The sequence below is a fragment of the Empidonax traillii genome, unplaced genomic scaffold (genome assembly GCF_003031625.1).
Source record: "Empidonax traillii isolate 1590-97213 ecotype Southwest subspecies unplaced genomic scaffold, ASM303162v1 scaffold351:size1117198, whole genome shotgun sequence".
Lineage (NCBI taxonomy): Eukaryota > Metazoa > Chordata > Aves > Passeriformes > Tyrannidae > Empidonax > Empidonax traillii.
This window is the reverse complement of record NW_020955544.1, coordinates 363370-383440: the sequence shown is the minus strand read 5'-3', so window position 1 is coordinate 383440 and position 20071 is coordinate 363370. Positions and strand designations below refer to the sequence as shown.

Here is a 20071-nt window from a genome sequence, read left to right as displayed (position 1 = left end):
CCAGAGGTTGAGTCAAGACCAGTCAGAGCAAATAAACCTTCTGACATCTTGCAAGAACGATGTGAGGCAGCAAAAATGGTCTGCTCTTTTGACGTCCTGATCTCACCAGTGAGAACACTGGCTTCTGGTAACCCGCAAAACTTCCCTGTGTAAACAAAGAGAATCATTTTCATGCTGTTTCTGAAGAAACCGCTCTGGAAAATACATGCAGGTAACTTGTTTGATCTAGGTCAGATTTTAACAGGTTTGCCTCTGCGTGGCTGGGTGCCACGGGCACAGCACAGCACTGCCAGAACAGGGGGAGCTCCAGGCACCAGGAAGGGGCTTCTTCCTATAAACCTTTAGGCCCCAACCTGCCTGCCTGCTTCCCTGGCATCTGCTCGAAACCCACAGCCTCTGACAGCCAAAAATGTGAGAATAAATACACACAAATGCTGCTACTGCAGCCCATGTTGCTGCAAGTTGGACACGCAAGTCTGCGTATATTTTCTGTAAATTGGCAGATTTTGCATCCAGGTTCCCTTTGTGCTCAGTTTTGCTCCACTGAACGTTCAAGGTGTGTTGGTTGCTCAGATGAATAACCTTGCTTGGCTCCATGAGCCTGCTCTCCCAAGTAACGGAGACTGGATTGGGCGCTGGTGCTGCACGTGGCTGCCTTGACTCTCAACTCGTACTCTCCATTGAGGTGCAACCAGCCAAGAGCTAAGCCTGCAGGATGAAAATAGCCAGGAAAACCTCAGAGTTTTGTAAGCCTTGGGGAAATGGCATCATTCGTTGTATCCTTTTATTTTACTTATTTCCTTATTACCTTCCAGTGCAGAGGTTTTGGAAATGTACAGACTTGACCCTGTGCTGGAAGAATAGTTCACAAATCACTGAAAGTCTGTCATTCGCACAGGGAAAAAGGGCTGTGCTCTGGAAATGCCAATGAAATGTTTTGATGACCTCTGCCACAGGAGGCTGGTGGAGAAAGCAGGAAAACCATCATTTTGATTGCTGGTGCGGGTAGGACTCTGAGAATCTAACTTTTAAGACTTTTTCTACAAACTGAGCAGCCAAAGAGCAACCTTCCTCCTGCCCTTTCTTCTCATCTCAGCCTCTTGAAATTCTGACCAAACCCCAGATGACTGAAGGCCTGACACCTGCATCTCTCCATCCTCCCCCAGACCAAGGGCAGAGGTTGCCTAGCCCCCATGCAGAGGTTTGCAGGGCCTGTGGGACTGCACCTCGCTGTCTGGGGAGCCAGGAACACTCCTAACACTGAGCATCACTTGTGTTTTTTAGGTCCGCTATTGCAATTCATTGGATGAGGAGGAGAAGAGGGAGCTCAAACTCTTCAGCAACCAAAGGAAGAGGGAAAATTTAGGGAGAGGCAATGTTCGGCCATTCCCTGTAACTATGACAGGAGCCATCTGCGAGCAGGTGGGTAGCAGCTGATGAACTGGCACTTGAATCACTCAGGTTAAGTGAAGCACCTCTCCTGTGAAGACAGGCTGAGAGACTCGGGCTTGTTCAGTCTGGAGAAGAGCAGGCTCCAGGGAGACCTTAGAGCCCTTTCCAGTACCTAAAGGGGCTACACGAGAGCTAGAGAGAGACTTCCCCTGTCACAAGGGGAATGGCTTTAAACTAACAGAGGGTAGGTTTAGATTAAATATTAGAAAGAAATTCTTTACAGTGAGGGTGGTGGGGCCCTGGCACAAAGTTATCCAGAGAAGCTCCTGGCACTATGCAACTGGTTGGTGATGGGTGGCAGTGGGTTCACCCACGCGTCCCGCTGATCACCGGCTTTTCTGACAGTGCGGCGGCCAAATCAATGGAGGGGACATGGCCGTCTTCGCCTCAAGAGCGGGACACGGCGTTTGCTGGCACCCTCCCTGCTTCATCTGCAGTGTCTGCAATGAGCTGCTGGTTGACCTGATCTACTTCTACCAAGATGGGAAGATCTACTGTGGCAGGCACCATGCCGAGTGCCTCAAGCCCCGCTGTGCTGCGTGCGACGAGGTAAGAGCCAGCTCACCCCAGCATCTGCCGCTGATGCTGCTGCCTGTGGGGGTGGCACAAGAGGGTTCCCCTTTGCTCACTGAGTGGCATTTTCCCTCCATCCACCCTGGCCTCTGCTTGGAGGCATGGACACGAAATAGGATGGCTTGGCTTTGCCAGAGGTTCAACCGAGCTTTTCCTGAGGTTTCACATACTCTTTGTTGCAGTCTGCCTAGGACTGTTCAGAGGTAGGTCCTTGTCTACTTGCAGGGAGCTGGGGGGGGTCTGTGTTTCCAGTAGGAGCACAGCCCCCATGCTGTGATTTTAGCCCAGGTGGGTGTGGTGGTCCTCCTTTCTACTCTGTTTTCCCAGAAGAAGCCTCTGGTGGGATGAGTGCTATATTTCCTACAGTCTTGAGTACACAGCAAGCTGAAATAGGCTTTAAGAGAGGCGATTAACAGGCTATAGGAAGCTGAACAAATGGAATACAAAACTGATATAGAAAACCATACAGAGTCGTCTCTGAGCATTTCTCAAGTGTCAATCTCTGTTTAAAAGGCTGGTGAAGGAAATTGTTCTGGTTTTTAAAGTTACAAAAACCATAGTGTGGAAAACCATATGTACTGTAAAATACCACGTCCTATCTTTGCAAGCGTGTAATAGTAAATATCGAAGGCTATATGCACTTCATATCTGAAGAGCATTGATGTATGTATCGAATTAAATTTGTAGCATTACCAGTAAAAAAACAACCCCTAACCATTCGACTGGCCCTATTTCTTTGTGGCTTAAGCTGGGTAATTTTTTTTCATGTACTTTTTATCCCTGCAAATTCTTGTTTAAGTCTTTTATTCGACTCCTTCTTTAACACTCTTTTCTTCCTCTGAAATATCCAGTGCTAATTGTGAGAAAGGGTAATTCAGGGCTAAGAGGATCTGCAGGTGAAAAGCTTTTATTGTGCCTTGTGCCAGGGTAGAGAACCAGGGAGCAGAGCCAGGGCTTCTTGCTCTCTTGGCTTGTCTTGGGAGTTGAGATGGAATGGGGATGGGAAACAGAGACAGCAAGAAAGCATCTGCTTAAAATATTTTAAATGGCTGCTTGACCAGCTCACCCTTAACAGTGCTCTGTGCCTCAGTTTCCCTGCTGGTATAATGACTGCAATCACCTTTATAAGCACACAGAGCAGGGTGTATGGTCACTGTGAGCCAGGGAGCTCTGTCTTCTCTCACCCCCATAGAGCTGCCACTTCTCCTTGTGCTTTTGCTCATCTTTTGTGCTCGGGTCCTTGTTTCAGAGATGGGTAAATGTGTTCCAGTAAGTGGCTGCTCTGTTCTTCAGAAGTCCACCAGATCGATAGGTTGTGTATAAGCGTGTTTATTACCCTGATCGACCCCGTCAGCTGATGGATGAGCTTCGAGCACATTACTGCAGCTCTGCCTTAACGCTTTGCAGTCCGGGCAATAACTCGCTCCTGAGGTATTTGCATTTTAATGGATTTTCCTAAGAAAGGATGGATGCCCCTGCCACAAGCCAAACCATGGGAATTTCTCACGCTGGACTGGGGTGGCTAGCTGTAAAACTTGGAGATTGTATGAACAAACGGGCACAGCTGCCGTGCACGGGCCAGAGACGTAAAGGTTGGTGTCCACGTCTCAGGACTCCTTTCTGACCAACTCCGCTCCACGTCTGTGTTTCCCCCCCCAGATCATTTTTGCTGACGAGTGCACCGAGGCCGAAGGGCGGCACTGGCACATGAAGCACTTCTGCTGCTTTGAGTGTGAGACGGTGCTGGGGGGGCAGCGGTACATCATGAAGGATGGCAGGCCCTACTGCTGCGGATGCTTCGAGTCCCTCTACGCTGAGTACTGCGACACCTGCGCCCAGCACATCGGTACGTGCCGGCAGTGCCGGAGGGCAGCGGGGCAAGCCCCTGCTTTTGGGGGGTTGTTTCTGGCAAGAACTGTTGCTTTGAGACTTCTACAACGCCGTGGGGCTGCAGGCAGGACTGCCTGTGGCTGGGGTCTGGTCCAGCCTCTTGTGCCCCTCTCCCATCCCACCAAGGATGTGGCACAGTGATTTGTTTGGTCAAACCACTGTTTATCCTTTTCTGTAGTCAGAGGGAGGAGGATTATCAGAGGGTACCTCAGGAGCTGTGGCAGCTAGTGAAAGCCTTCCCTGGCCTAATATAATGCACGCTTTTTTTCCTTTAAATCTCATTTTCCTGTGAACAGCCTGGCTTTTCAACACAGATTTTTCCCATCCAAGCTTGCCAAAGGATCAGTGTCAGGAAAGATGCTTGTTCATTAGGCATCATTATTGTTTGTTTGCCTTTTAAATCAACCCTGCAGATAGATGTTCTCAGACAGAAAGAAATAGCGCATCAGGGTCCATCTGTGTTTCTAGAACAGTGATTTAAAATGCACTTTATTCAGGGGGATATGCTGTCCTCCAGCCGGGTGGGCTGGGAAGCATCTTGCTGCTCTCCCCAATCCCCTTTGCCACTTGGCTGAGCACTTGCTTGTGAGCACGCAGGCAGCTCTTCCTTTGCCCATAGAGGTGAGCTCACGTGTTCAAATTCATGGGCTGCTGGGAAAGAAAAAACAACCATTTTGCTCTTGTGCAGTGGCCAGATGGCACAGGGAGGGGAAATTCAAGGGCTTCGGTGAAGCACTTGGGAGGATGCGTTTGCTGTGACCTGCAGCACATCCTTCCCAAAAGCTCAGCTGCAGAGCGGTGAAGAAGCAGATGTTAATGCTTCTCACACGCTCCCTTCTCTTGTGCTTCCCCATCTGCTGATCTTCGGTCTGACCAGCTGGCTGGAGCCTGCTGACTGTTAAGTTTTTCAGGGTAAAATCCCTGTTTTGGTGCATATTTGCACATTTCTAACAAAGGAGGGTCTGCAACTATTTTGCTGCAAGTTGCTTATAGCAACTGTAAGTGTTGTGCTTAAGGGCCACGTAAATCAGAAGTTAAGCATGTACTTGTAAGGCTTGGATTGGGTAGGTGAAGATGGAGAAAGGAGGCTGCTCTCCTTCCTCTGCAAGATGGCTTTGGGCAGTGGAAAAGGAGCCGATAAAATCCCACCCACCGTCTTGTCTCTTAATTGCCCACAAGTGTAGCACTCCAGTCTGTATAAAAGCATTTTTCTCATTAGAAGGGGAGAAAAAACCTGATTACACTAAACCTAATTTAGGCTGGAATAAAACAGACCATTACCACACTGCTCACTTATAAGTTATCTGGCAGCACTCGGCCCCCCAGCGACTCGGCCGCGGCGGGTGTGTGAGCACACGCTGTGCACACAGGGGGTGCAGCACCCGCCGTGCTGGCCAGCCCACGCTGTGCACCGCAGTTTCTCAGGTAACGAGGGCTTTTGCCATGAACAGCAGTTTAAACAAGTGGATAAATGTTGTAATTGAAAGCTCAGGAGCTTTGCTCACGGCTCTGACAGAGTGCAGATGTGTGCCCCCTGGGGTTTTGCTGGTGGGGGACAGACTGTCTGCATCAGTTCCCTTACTGAGCCCAAGGCGGGCTGGTGAAGCAACCCAGGAAATGTGGCTGGGTGCAAGGCAAGGGTGTGTGTTTGACCCCTGAGGCCAGCTCTTTCCATTCCTTTCTGGAGAAGGGGCTCCGGAAGCCAAAATAAAATTGGGATGGGGCCGCAGTAGCAGCAAGGGACAGGGATGTCATCTGCTCTGTTACATGCTTAACCAGGGCAGCACAAATTCTTAATTATGGTTCAGTTAGAGGCTTTTTGTTTTTTTAAATAGCAGCATATTAATGCTTTGACTTCAAGGACTTTATGGAGAACTTCTTGCATTCCTTTGCTTTATGATCGGAAATATCCCCATTTAATACAAAATAGCTTGAGGCATGGTTCTGCTGCCTTTCCTAACATTGAGTAACTCCCAAGCAAAGGCCTGGAATTAGAATTGGGAGGAATTATAAATGGGATTAGTTTCATGCGTTGGAGAAACCCTGAAAAAAGATCTTTGAGAGTGAGGCCAAATGCGTGTCACTCACAGGGGATTAGAGAGTCATGAAATGCTTAAGGTTGGAAGGGACCTTAAAGACAATCTCGTTCCAACCCCCCACCATGGTCAGGGACACCTTCTGCTGGACCAGGTTGCTCAAAACCCTGTCCAGCCTGACATTGATGCAGGTGTTACGTGCAACGTTAAGCGACCCTGACACTGTGCATCTTCCCCCTCAAGGTATCGACCAGGGCCAGATGACTTACGATGGCCAGCACTGGCATGCCACCGAGACCTGCTTCTGCTGCGCCCAGTGCAAGAAGTCCCTGCTGGGACGGCCCTTCCTGCCCAAGCAGGGGCAGATCTTCTGCTCCAGGGCCTGCAGCATCGGCGACGACCCCAATGGCTCCGACTCCTCCGACTCGGCCTTCCAGAGCGCGCGAGCCAAGGAGTCCCGCCGCAGCGCCAAGATCGGCAAGAACAAGGGCAAAGGTGAGGAGGGGGCACGCAGCCCCTGCAACCAGCTGCAGGTCACCTCCAACCGTCTCTCCACCGATGTGGACCCGCTGTCCCTGCAGATGGATCTGCTGAGCCTGGCCAGCCAGACACCAAGCCTCAACAGGGACCACTTGTGGAGGAGCCGGGACGAGCTCTATCACTACGGTGGCAAAATGGAGCAAAGTCAGTCCCAAACGCCCTTGCAGCTTCTCAGCCAGTGCAACATAAGGACCTCCTATAACCCCAGCCAGGTCCCAGCCTCGCAGCCGGATATGTGGGCGAAACATTTCAGCAACCCAAAGAGGAGCTCCTCGCTGGCAATGAAGAGCCACGGCGGCAGCTTCATCCAGGACTGCAGAGAGGACTACTACTCTGGGAGGCTTCGCTCGCAGGAGAGCTACAGTGACATGTCCAACCAGAGCTTCCCTGAAGCCAGAGGAAGTGTCAAAGTCCCCAAGTACGAGGAGGAGGAGGAAGGTGGGATGCCGACACCGCAGTGCCGCACCCGTCACCCCATCAATGCCCTCAAGTTCACAGAGGACCTGACGCCCACCGAGCAGACTCCCCGCGGCTCCATGGAGTCCCTCGCACTCTCTAATGCAACAGGTATGTCGCCCCTGCCACCCACAGACCACCCCTCCATGTGATTGAGTCCCTTGTGCTCTGGGTCAGTGCCATGGCAGGAGTCTTCTCGTTACGAGGGTGACCGACAGCTTGGGGACCATGGCTCAGTGACATGGGCTTGCCTGCCTGGCCCCAGTGTGCCTGGCAGCCCCTCTCCCTTTGCTTGCTTGTTTACCAAATGCAGGGCTTTATGGTTGGATGGCCTTTCTGTGCAGCTCAAAACAAGTGTTTTCAAGCTCTTTAATCCTCCTTTTTGTGAAAAGAGGAGGAAAATCAAGGCCAGTTGCTAACACAGAGGCAGATTCCAGGTTTCAGCGCTTGAAGGACTGCTGTCAGCTGGCCTTGCAGGCTAAAAATATTTTTAAATGCTTTGAAATAGGCCCAGTTAACCCCTTTTGAGTGTTATGCCATCCTCAAGCACATGACTAGTTAAAAGAAATTCCTCCTCCTCTGTGTACAGCTCTTTAATTCCTGTTCCCCAATCCCTCAGTAAAAACTGCAGGGAAAAGCCAGGCAAGATGCTTGTCCCATCAGGCTGAGCCCATTTCTCACGAGCACGTCCCAGGGTCATATTTCCCAAACCTCTCACCCCAAACGTGTTTGGGTTTCATTTGTGGCTGTGGGGATGGGTGTGCGTGCACGGGCGTGTCTGTGTGGGGCTCTGGTCCGCAGCTGGAATTGGGCAGTCCCAGTCCTTCCTGCACCTTGCTCTATCCTTGCTGCAAAGTCCCTCAGCAGAGAAAACTTCTTGGGAAAGAGAATAGCGAGCCTGGTTTGCTTGCCAGAGATCCTGCCTTGCTGCTTCTTTGTGGCTCCCTTGGCTTTTCTCTGTTCTAGTCAAGCCGTGCTTGGATTTGGGGAGGTCCTGCACCTGAACCTCTGCAAAACAGAGTCCTTCTGCCTTGGTACTGGCACTGGGTGGTGGGGATGTGCTGGTGAGGATGGCCTGGCCCACGGAGAGCTGAGCCCTGCTGAACCCGAGCTCTGGGCTCTGCCCTGCCTGGATGGACAGGTTTGCTCTGCTACGCCCTTGGCCTCCTCACCCGCTCCCGGGATTTGGTGTGTTTGTTTAGGGAAGCTGCCAGCCCCATGCCAAGATGCAAAATGATCTCTGTGTTCATCCAGGATCTCCTTATCCAGCAAGCAGCAAAATGGGGGAGAGAAGCTAATGAGCTGGGAAGGGTTTTGCTCAAACAGCCTCAGATATACACAGAGGAGAAATAGATGTGAAATGGCGAGGGAGTTGGGAATTGCTCTCCGAAACAAGATTTCCCTAAGCAAAGCTCCGCATTCCCAAAACCTCTTGTGTTCCTGAAAACTCATATTGTGTAAACCCCATCTGTACAAAGAGTCTTGAGCAACACCAAGCTCGGATGAGTAGTCCCTGAGCAGTGTAGGGGTTGTTGCATGCTTTGGAGCTGATGTGTAACAAGTTATTGGGGATACAGGTCAAGAGGCAGGAAATGTGGCAAGGCTTCAATGTACTGAAGTGAAAATCATTCTCTTTCATTTTAGAAACCCCTTTTAAGAATGCTGAGAGGGAGACCTCCCAAAAGCACCCATCCTCCATACAGAGCCAAAGTATGAGTTTCCTATGAGGCAGTGCCTGCCTTAACATTTCACTGCTCTCCTGCTTTCTGGAGCAGATGCTCAGCGTGATGGGGCTTGCAGCAAGCGTACACTGTTTCTCTGCAGAGTGAGGTGATAACGTTTTTATTAATGTGTAAGGTTCTAATAATTTTCCTTGCTCTGGGAGCTGGCTCAGCTGAGCTGGGGGCACTGCAGCAGGAACAGGCAGCTACCTCAGGGCCATGTCTGCAGTTACAGAGGACAAAATTACCATCTAGTTTAATTGGCAGCATTTTGAGGACAGGGAGACTTGGTGACCTGTGGGAGAGCAGGTTTTTGGGCAGGTGGTGTCAGGGCAAATCACCCTGCTGCCTGGCTTTTCCCATCCCTGTCATCCCCTCTGGGGCCAAGCAAGCTGCCCACAACACAGCCTGGGGGTCTGGCTCACCCTGTTCCTTCCACCCTGCATTCCCCAGCTTTGCCAGAACCTCCGAGGCATCCACATATGAGGTCCCTTTGAGCTACTGATGGCTGCGCAGTTGCTCCACCTTATAAAGTGAAATAATTAACACTGCATCCATCTAAGGTTTTATGGCATCGCTGAAAACGTTCTGGTTTTTATAGGGAGCTGAAGGGCAAACAGTCCCTGACCTGCAGAGCACATGTTAAAAGCTGGTCCCTCCCTGGCAGCAGATTTTGCTGTGATGTTTCTATTATGACTTAACTACTAATTAGCCGGAGACGTCAGTAAATGCAGATAACTTACGGGGTGTGCAGCGGTAATCCCCGTCCTCTGGCTGGAAGGCTGCCTGCTGTGAGCAGATGCTGTTCCCTATAATATTTCGGGGTCAGCCATTTGTGTAGGTCAAGATCTACGTGACCCCAGTCTCCTGCAAGACCCCAGGTTTCTACCTTACCCAAAAGGCTCTATTTAATCGCTTTAAAGCCAATTCCTCATGGATTAGTAAAGAGGTGAGACACCATATTAATCCTGGGCACGTGCCCTCACAGTTCTGGGTTGTGCTCTGCTGTCACCGTGGACAGTAGTGCACCAGCAGGCACAGTAGTGGCAGAGGTGGCTGTGGTGTTTGTGCTCTGTTTTGGGGGTTGAATTAAGTGGGAGTGTCTCCGCTGTGCTCTAGTTCGTGCTTGTGTAATTGCCACAAGTGCTGATGTGATTTAAACACATCCACTGGCAAAGGGCAGAATTTCCTGCTGGTGGAGGGCGCCTCTCCTTCCCCTCCACGTTTCTGTTTGAAAATCCCTTTTCTGCCATCAGCTGAAGGCTACAACAGACTTTGGTCCACTGCAGCTTGGAGGCTGGGTCCTCCTCTTGCCCAACATGGCCATTAGATGAAGAGGCAAAGAGCAAAATATGTTTCCCAGCCCATTTTCCAAGAGCGAGCTTATTTTTGCTGATGTTATGATTTTATATTATCTTTTATTTTTTTATTCCTTTTGGCTGCTTTTCCTTTTTTTTTAATGGCATCCACAAAACAGTGGATCCTGTAGCAACGTTTACCTCATAGCTGCATTAAGCCATCAGGATGATGCTAAGATGAAATTTGTCCAGGAAGCTTTGCTCATGATGAGAAGCCTGAACCTACCAGAGGTTAATCGCTTCCCAGAAGATACTCACTCCATCAGCTCTGCTCCCAATGCTTGTGCTTGTGTTCCCCTCTCAAAAGGCTTTGCAGGCGCTGTATGTGCCTGGCAGCGGAATTAGAAATCAAGAACTGATCTCTGCTGATTCCAAGCAGTTATTTCCAGGAAGTGCCAGCTGGTCAAATAGTCCACTTAAGAAAGTACCTGCAGGCTAAATGTTACTCTCTGAGAACAGTCTCTGTGTGCCCCTTGCAGAGAGCAGGAGCGCTTTGGAGGTAGAAGTGTCATTGAATGGTGACACTGTTGCGTGCAAAGGAGAAATAGATTTTAAAGGATTCCTTGAGAAAGATGAGTTTGGGTAAAGGGAACAGCCTCATCTGTCATAGTCATAAGTCCAATTTAAAAGATGTTAACAGCAGTGCTGTTACAAGGTTGAAATGTGATTTCAGTTGTGTGGCAGACACTGCTCCTGTCATCAGTGTTATGAGATACCCAAAGGCCCCAATTAGTTTGTTTTCCAGGACTAGACAACAATTGTGATATACACAGCAGATGGAGAGAAAGAACATATGAATATGCACGTGGGTTAGGGCTGATCCCTGCATGTCTGAGTTGTAGAGTGACCTGACAGCATCATCTTCTCCAGTCCCTCTTCTTCCTCTGCTTGAGGAGGAGCTGAAAGGTGCGGGGCAGGTGAGGAGGAGAACAAGACATGTTCCTCAGGGCCAGGGTTATATTTTCTGGAGAAAATTGGCCCAGCCTCTCCTGCACTGAGGGCTTGGGCGCAGCCCCTGAACACCCTCAAGGATGGCAGTGAGAGGTGAGGTGTCCAGAGACCGGTCCCCATCCCCATGTCCTCAGCAGCACTGCATCCTATAGGGGCTCCTCTCTCCTGTGGGCTGGAGAGGGCGGCTGCCCCAGGCGCTCCAGCTGAGTTAGACAAGCCAGAAAATGACACATTTACTGTTTCTGGCCTTTTCTAAGAAAAAAGGGAGGCTCCCAGCTCTCCAGCATGTTCTTATCACTCTCTTTCCCCCAGACACGGGCAGCACAAAACTGCTTCCAAGTCGGAAGATGAGATCCCTGGGAGGATTTTGTGCAATTTTGAGACTCAGGTATAAGGCTCTCCAATCCAGGCCAGATAATTTCGAAACCTGTGTGAAGACAGAGGTTTTCCATCTCAAAGGCCCAATGCCAAAACACTATAAAAACTGTCAGAAATGTTTCTTCTCCCCCTTCCTTGCCTCTTGCCTCTCAGCCAGGGGGAGGTTTGATGTGCCTGCTGCAGGATCATCAGCTGTATGCACGGCTTCACCCCTTCAGTGTCGCACATGGACGGTGCAAAGCATGTAGGGTAATAACCAAACCAGAGGGAGACCCAAAATGGACTTCTAGAAGGAGATGTTGTCAGGGTAAGCAATGGCACGTCATCCCCCACCCGGCGTGTTGGCCGTGCTGCTTCATCTCAGGAGCTGGGGATGCCAATGAGGAGGTTACAGGGAGGCTTTTGGGTTAAAATCCAACCCCTTTCCCAAGCAGCACTCACTGAGAGAAGGACTGATAAGGTGGGAAATACACCCTGACACCCATGGGTGGCAAATAGGGGCACGCCATGGGAGGCTGTTGGGACCGTGACCCACTTGGTGAGTGCTCTGCCTTCCCCCCCAAATTGTTTAGTTTCCACAATTTCTAGTTACATAAGGGTTCTGCTTTATTTCTGCACGCCCTGAGGTCGCTCAGAAGTGAGATGGGGCTGAGCTATAAACAAAGCCCTGGGCAGGCTGTTTCTCCTTAAGTTCCTTTTCAGTTTTTGGGATTGACCTTGAAATAAACCCGGTTTGAGGATGCGTCTGCCTGATGCTGTGGGAGAGAAGGCTCTGACACGGGGGGCTGGACACAAGAGGTGCCCGTCCTGTCCCCTCCTGTGCCTCTATAGCTGCATTTAAAGGGCTGGGTGCCAGGTTTTGGTGCTGGCAGGCACCTCTGTGGGGCTCAGGTGGTGAGGGCTGCGATGCACAGGTATATGTATACACTGAGATAAATGTAAACGCAAGAAGCAAGCGTCAGCACTGCCCTGTTTGTTTGCAATATCCTAAGTCAGGGCATTTTGCATTCCCCTGCCGGGGTGAAGCAGCTGATGCTCTCTCTGCAGTGGGATGCTGGCTCACCCTGTGTTAGCCCAGCTTCGTGGGGAGTTTGATTTAATGGGGGCTGGGAGCTGCTTCCCCTCACGGGGGGCTCCGTTCCCAGCCTCACACCCAGCCTACGCACTCTCTGCGGCCTCTCTGCTGTCGTTTACTGAGTGGTTTAATAATTCATAATTAATGCAACTTGCAGCCCCGGTTTAGCAAAGCACACAGTGGGGTTTAAGCGCCTCTGAGTGCTTTGTTGTGGCGAAGTTGCAGAGGTGATGCTCACAAGGGATATCTTTGTGCTGTCACTTTGCTTATTCGGGTGTTATTTCCCTTGGCAATGTTTATGGGATAAACATGGTTCTTAATAGGGGTGGGGAGGGACTTCAGAGGGGATGGTGCAGCGTGTTCTCAGCAAACCTGAACATTAACCAGAAACCTGCTTTGTGTTCCTGGCGCTGCAGCCCAGCCCGAGTTCCGTATCGAACGCCCGCGGACGAGCTGCAGCTCTCACTTGTGCTCATCCGAAAGGCGTGCGTTTCCATGGCTCCGGGGTGAGATATTGAGCCTGGCAGCCCCACGCAGCGGAGAGAGCGGCAGCAAAAAAAACCCGCTGTGTCCACGTGCGCCGCGGTGCCAGCACCGATCTGGCCATGGGACGGCCACCGGCCGGTGCACCGCGCTGGCGGCGGCACTGGCCACCTCTCCTCCCACAGTGTAAGGGCCTCTGGGGCAGCCAGTGATGGATGCGCTCGGTGTCTCAGAGCGTCGTTTTGCAGCGGGAAGTTTTGGAGGGGTCAGCACGTTGCCCCCTGGTTTTACGCCCTTGTAATGGTCTTGCGATGTGATAGCAAGCATCCCTTGCCACAGGCCCAGAGCGGGGCTTCTGGTCCCCTGGATGGCCTTGGGAAACAGATTCTCAGGTTTCCTTGTTAGAAAAAAGTCAGGGCTGTGCAGTGGGGTCTCCCCTCGCGTGCTCTTTCTTCCAGGTTGGGGCTCACTCGAGTTATTAGCTGTGTTCCCAGATGAAACACTTCATTAAGAGGGAGCTGCAGCGGCTGTAAATAAATATTGGTAACTCAAGAAGATGGGGCCCCATGCACAAGTGTAGCTCTGGAATGGCAGATAACCCAGATAACCTCAGGAGACACCTTTGTGCTCTCCAGGGCAGTGTGGGAGTGGTGACCTGGAGCTGCCCTGAGTGTGCCTGGGTATCCCTGGCCTTTAGGTGCCAGGGAAACTGCTGGAGCCTGCCCCAGCCACCTTCTGCTGTGATTACACAGGGAAAGTTTTCTTCTTCTCCAAGCTGAAATTTTCCTTGCAGGAGTCAGCAGACCTGGATAATTAATGTATTCCCTCCTCTTTGCAAGCATTTTTTTCCATATTTGAAGGCTGTTATTATATCCCCTTCAGCCTTCTCTCTTCTAGACTAAACAATCGCTGCTCTTTCAAACTTTATTCCCAGGTTATATTTTCTAGATGAAATTTTTTTAGACAAATGGTTATTGCTGTCCCCTGAACTCACTGCAGTCAGACTGGAGCTCTCCTGGCTTGCTCCCACTATGCTTTGCTGAGGCTTTGTGGCTCCATAGAGAGGGACAGGATCATTTAGGGAGCTTAGAAAGACTGATCTGGGCCTAACCCCACTCATGATGCTTTACACTGGCTTAAATGTAAAGTTCAGCCTGGAGGCACCTTTGTGTTCCACGAGGATTTTAACTTGCATTTTCAACCTGGTACTTGCTCTGGGCTTAGCATCATAAGAGCTGTGCAGAGCTCTTGGTGCTTTCAGCAATGCTGGAAAAGCACATCTTTGTTTTATCTGCTTATGGTGATAGTGAAAGATTCTTTCTGCTCATTCAGGAACAAAGTTTCTCTCTCCTGGACACCATGCTTGCTGGGTCACTTTGTACTGTGGTTCCCAGAAAAAGGCATGTGCACATGCAACTTGACCAATCTGCCTGGGAAGATGCATTTGGACCTCAGCAAGGAGCCTTTCCCACTCTGTATTATGGAGAAATGAAGTCACTGGATGTCAGGGGTGGCTTTGCTTTGCTGCAGCCTCCCAAGCACGGGTTCCATCACACCCCAACCTCTGCGTGCTGGCGATGATGGTGGTGGACGTGCTCTGTGGTGGATTCCTCTCACAATCAGCATTTTCCCAGCAATTCAAGATCTTAAAACGTGTGTGCCTAATTATAATCAGGCTGTCTGGATGAACAGCCAGAAACGTCCCCTGATTAAAACCTCACGCTCTGAGCCTGAGCCACGTGTGTATTGAAGGCTCCTTATTTGAACTCGCTGTCCTGTGCAGCAGGTTCCAAGGGGTAAAGACTAAAGCACCCATGGTGTCTGCTGGAGGTGTGTTTTAGGGGCTGGAAACACTTCTGCTGCACAAACTAAACTGGTGAAGTGCTGGCTCTGCCTTCTCCAAGCTGGAGCACCCTGCTTACCACAGCTTGCTATACTCTTGCAGAAACAAACAGGTTTCACTGCTGGTCGTCCTGCTTGATCTCGACCACACCATTCCTGCCTGTGATGTGGAGAAGCAGATGTGTCCTGTTTAATTTAAAAATATTGTTTTGCTCTCTCCGTGTCTCCAGAGCCTCTCCCCAGATGCTCATTTTTGTTCTTGCTGGATGCAGCACTGGGGGAAGGAGACGGCTGTGAGGGGCAGCTGTACCACCAATGCGGCTGGCGCTGGGGGCAAAGCACCAGCTCCTGTGAGTGGGGTGAGGTCAATCCCTTTTAAACAGTGCTGCCAAAATCAACCTGCTGATGCCACAGAAGCATCCTGTGCTGCTGGATCTGCATTCCTGCCCAGCACCACCACTGCTTGTTCTTATTGCAGAGTTGCGCCCGTTCTCTTCATGAAGAGCTGTATAAATGTCACCAGGGGGTCATTTCCTTCAGCATCAGCTTTTGTCTGACAGGTCTGAGTAAGGCCACCGTGATTCTCTTGGGATCAGCTCTGCCAGCAATCCCACTGTTACTCTGGCTTTGCAGGAGGTCCTTGTGCATGTTACCAAGTTACTTTTCCCTCACTGGGGGTTGCTGGGCTCCTCCACAGTGACACAGGAGGGACAGAAGATCGAGGCTCCAGCAGGAAAAACATGCCGGGAATCATTCACTCCTGTGGTGGGAGTGGGGAGCGTGGGTGGGCAGGACTTTGAAGGGGACAGGGAGCCCATCCAGAACTGGTTTTAAAGGGTGGTGGTCAGGGTTGGGTTTGCAAGATCAGTGTGGGTTAGGAAAAAAAAAGTATGAACCTGGCTTGGAAAGTGTGTCCTTTTTGAAACAAAACATGCCTTTTCCTTTTCTTTTCTTTTTTTTTTTTACCCAGCCTCTCCCTTTTCCTGCAGCATTCAGGGATCACCTTCACTTTACCTTCTTCTGTAATCATAAACTCCAGAAACATCCCCATTAACAGCAGAAAAGCAAAGGGTCAGGGAGAAGTGGTTGTGGCACTGGGACTTGGGGAACAAAGCCAGACCATGTGAGAGCCAGTCAAAGTTCTCCCTAGCGCCACTGAGGGGAGGGTTTGGAAAACTTTGTCCAGCTTTGCAGGATCTGTTGATCCTTTTTAAGGATGATTCCAAAGACACCATGAAGCAGCTCATGACTGGGGTTAGTGACAGCAGCCCGTGTTCTTGTTCAGGTTTGGCAGCAGCGGCTAATGCCGAAGGAGCCCAGCTCTTGATGAAATGCAAACAGCTTTTGTTAAGGGAAAAAGAGGTTTGTTCTTGAACTGTGGGCTGGGTTGTTATTTTTTTTAATTAATTTACAAAGTCATAAATTCTGGGTGATTGCATAAAGGCAGTGCGTCATGCTGGAAATCCTGCTGATGGTGCACAGCTCTGCGTGTTGGGTCTGCACCGGGAGGCTGTCAGAGAGGGACGGGGAAGAGAGAGCCAAAGCAAACACTCTGCGTTTGATTTGGGATGAAATGGATTTCCTTTGAAATAAATTGCGAAACACGTTGTCCCGAGCCTGCAGTGCAAGCACTGACTGCTGCCACTCATCAAGCCAATGGGGAGACAGAAAATAGTCAGGAAACACCCATAAAACAGGACAAGGACAAGGCAGCATGGAGTGCATTGTTTCTTCTTGATGGGCAGGTGCTGAGGAGACACCCCACTTCCCTGCTGCCTGGTGAAGGCTTTCTGGGCTGGAGGAAAGCACCTTGTAGGAGCTCAGGGCTGGTTGTCAGCCCTGAGAGAGACCCAGTGAGTCACCTTCCCAGGCAGGGCAGCTCATCAAGCTGGAGCTGATATTCCTGGATCCTGAGCCCATGCGCAGCTCCCTGGATATCTGTAGGGATAGCCTGACCCTCCCTCCTGCTGTCCTGCTGCTTTACAGGGAGTTATAGAAGACTTTCTTGGCCTGGGGTGTTTCCTTGCCTCCTGGGAAACCCGACTGCATGCACGTGGCCAAGGCTGTACCTTCGGTCCCCCTACGGGTGTCATTCAGGGAATCGATGCAGTGCAGCCTGGTGACAAGCCTGAATTAGTCAGTGGCCCTGTTTTCATTTACCCCTGACGTTGTTCAGTCCTCCAAGCACAAGGTGTAGGTGCTGGATCATGGCACCCCAGTTATCTTGGCGTGCAGGAGGCCTCAGGTTACCTCTGACGCATGATTTCTCCCTGGCATCGCTGGTTATTCCTATCAAGTCGCAGACAGTGTAGACATATGGGAAAGGAAGTCGTGAAAAGCAACTTGGAGTCCAACACAAAACACCTTAAATTGGTGTGATTTCCCCAAAGGAGGAACTGCCTGCTCTTTAAAAAAAAAAATAAAAATCCTCCTCTTGAAAGGGTTCTTCAGGACAGCATTGAAATCACTGAGTTATTTTTTAAAGCAAAAGTCTTGGGCCAAAACCAGCCTCCACCAATAGAAAATTCTCCTTCTTAACTCTCTCTTTTTCCTTCCTTTGCCCTTTCCCTGTAAAGGCCTCTCAGCAGATGGTGGAGCCAAGCGCCAGGAGCATCTCTCCAGGTTCTCCATGCCTGACCTGAGCAAAGACTCAGGTATGAACGTCTCGGAGAAGATGAGCAACATGGGGACGCTGAATTCCTCCATGCAGTTCCGAAGCGCCGAGTCCGTGCGCAGCCTGCTGTCGGCGCAGCAGTACCAGGACATGGAGCCCACCCTGCACGACCTCGCCAGCCCCCTCAGCTACCGAGAGCGGCCACTGCAGGGCCGGATGCACCAGAGCTTTGACTACGGCAGTGGGGTGCCTGGGGGCAACCTGGGGGTGCAGGAGGTGCCCAGACACGCCCCCATGAGCGAGCGCACGCGCCGGCGAACTACCCTGCGGGACGACGACCGGCACTACCGCCCGCACCGGCCTCGGCGGTCTCGGCGTTCCCGGTCGGATAACGCTCTGCACCTGGCCAGCGAGCAGTGCTACCGGCTGAAGGAGAGACCCTCGCTCCGAGCCAGGGACGACTACGACCCGTTCATGCACCAGAGGAGCTGCAGAGAGACGGTGGAGCAGGGTCCCCGCAGGGACGTCTACGGCCACTGTCCCCGGACGGTGTCGGATCTCGCCTTGCAGAACCACTTGGGCGAGAGGTGGGGGCCCTACTTCGCTGAGTACGACTGGTGCTCCACCTGCTCCTCCTCTTCGGAGTCCGACAACGAGGGCTACTTCCTCGGGGAGCCCATTCCCCAGCCCACCCGCCTCCGGTACGTGACCAGCGAGGAGCTCCTGCACAAGTACGGCTCGTACAGCATGCCCAAGTCTTCCACGGTGGGTGCCAGGGGACAGTTGCACAGCCGGAAAAGACAGAAGAGCAAAAACTGTATCATATCCTAATGGCATCCTTGCCAGGCACCTTGGGAGAATGTAAATTAACTCACAATCTTGCACTGTTTTAGATCATGTAAGTGCTTTTATTGTAACAAAAAAAAAAAAAAAAGGCCCGAAGAGTGGGGATTTGTAAGAAGGTTGTAGACTGGCTTCTATAAATAGTCATAATCCTGGGCACGGTGAATATATTTTGCACATCTTACTTTGGAGAAAAAAATTTAAGAAGTACACTTTAGCCTGTAATGTTTACCCAGTAGTTTCTCCTCCTTCTCCCAGATACTGCCACCCCTTTGAGCTCTGTTTGTCCATACATTTTGGTTGCCACTGTTGACTCTCAGCATCAGTTTGCCAGTAGCTTTTGCTTTCCACCACGTTTTTGTTTTCCATTAACCATATTGATAGGTGATTTGTCTCTAAGACAGTGTGGGAACCTAAATTATTTCCATGGTTGTTGTAAATGCGATGTAAATGACAGTTTGGAGAAAATATTTTTGTATTTTGTAATATCAGAGGAATTTCTATATCTTAGGAGTCACTGGGAAAATGCATGCACATTCAGAATTGTTTTCAGCCAGAGCTAACCAAACAGTACTTGGATCCCCCTTTCCATTTCATCACCAAATTCTCTAAGTATATCAGTGAGAGTTGAGTTGTCATTGGTTTTTGAGTTTTGGTTTTTTTTTTGTTTCAACTCTTTTTTCTGTTCATTTGTTTTGATCCTGGTCAATAAAGAGAGCATTTTCTGATTCATTAGGTCCTGATGAGGCCTCGGTGGCATTTTGAAGTCTGTTCATGCCTGTAATTCACAGGTACGCTCCACCAGTCAGATACAGGAACCCTGACAGCTGCAAAAGGGGCTTTTTTTTTTTTTTTAATTATTATTATTAAATAGGAAAGAACAGAACTACCAAATGTCTGCAACATTGTAAATGACCAAAGCCGGAGAAGGAATTTCACACCTCTGTAGAGAACGCTGAAGTTACTAAACATTGAACTATTATTTGGAGTAAATAAAGTGTAAATGGTGCAATTGTGTGATGTCAGCATGACGTTGTTTTGAATATAGACTTGTCTTATGGTGCTCTAGTCTCCTGGGTTATGTTAACTGCTGTTCATTACCAAGTGGAAGTCTCAGTATTGCCTACTGCCTAACACATATGAGAACACCCGCAAACTGCTCCCCGTGGGTCCCATCCTGTCTGGCGAGACGCCCCCACCCCTGTGGGGCTGGGGGGCTTGTCCCCCAGAGGTCTTAGCCCCTGCTGCAGAGCCAGAACAGCCCTCACCATGGCAGAGGGTCTATAAATAGGGCTCAGCTGTGTTGTATTATGGTGGATGTGAGTTTGTTCTCTGTGTGCTTTAATCCATTGGGGCTCTGCCATCCCAGCATGTCCCAGCTGCAAGCCAATGAAAGGTTGTCCCGGTGCTTCCCAGAAAGGAGCAGGTTTGCAGAAGGGGCTCTTGGCACCCAAAGATGCAGGTTAGCACCTGAGGGTGTTAAGAGAAGGCTGGACTTTGAGCCACAGGAGGGCTGAGAGCTTAACTGGCTTAATCGCCCTCCTCCCGAGTGCTGCTGGCGTTTCGGGATGCCACTGCACCTCCAAGCCAGCCCCTGCCCTGCACCCCGGGAATGAGGGTCCCAGAATCCCTGGGCACACACAGGAACACCCTGATGCCTACTCAAAGCAGCAGATGCAGAAAAATCTGGAAGATGGATGTCTCCATACCACAGACTATTGCTAGGAATTTTTTTGTTGTTTGTAAAGGACAATGTGATAATTATTATTCCTTTAAAAAGAAAAAAGAAATGACACTTAAGTATATTTAAAAAAAAAAATGTTTTTTCCAGTTGGAATAAATGGAAGTATTCATCCAAA

General features: G+C 50.4%; 1 protein-coding gene across 3 annotated transcripts in view; it reads left to right on the top strand.

The window, feature by feature from the left end:
• Window positions 1-19229, top strand: part of PRICKLE2 (prickle planar cell polarity protein 2) — a 103884-nt gene extending 84655 nt beyond the window's left edge. For all 3 annotated transcript variants that reach the window (XM_027892414.1, XM_027892416.1, XM_027892415.1), the window contains 5 exons: window positions 1285-1422; window positions 1798-2001; window positions 3685-3871; window positions 6195-7058; window positions 17332-19229. In XM_027892414.1, coding sequence (XP_027748215.1) covers window positions 1285-1422; window positions 1798-2001; window positions 3685-3871; window positions 6195-7058; window positions 17332-18200 — 2262 coding nt within the window. In that variant the 3' untranslated portion in view covers window positions 18201-19229. The remainder of the gene's footprint in view (window positions 1-1284; window positions 1423-1797; window positions 2002-3684; window positions 3872-6194; window positions 7059-17331) is intronic.
• Window positions 19230-20071: the final 842 nt, after the last annotated feature.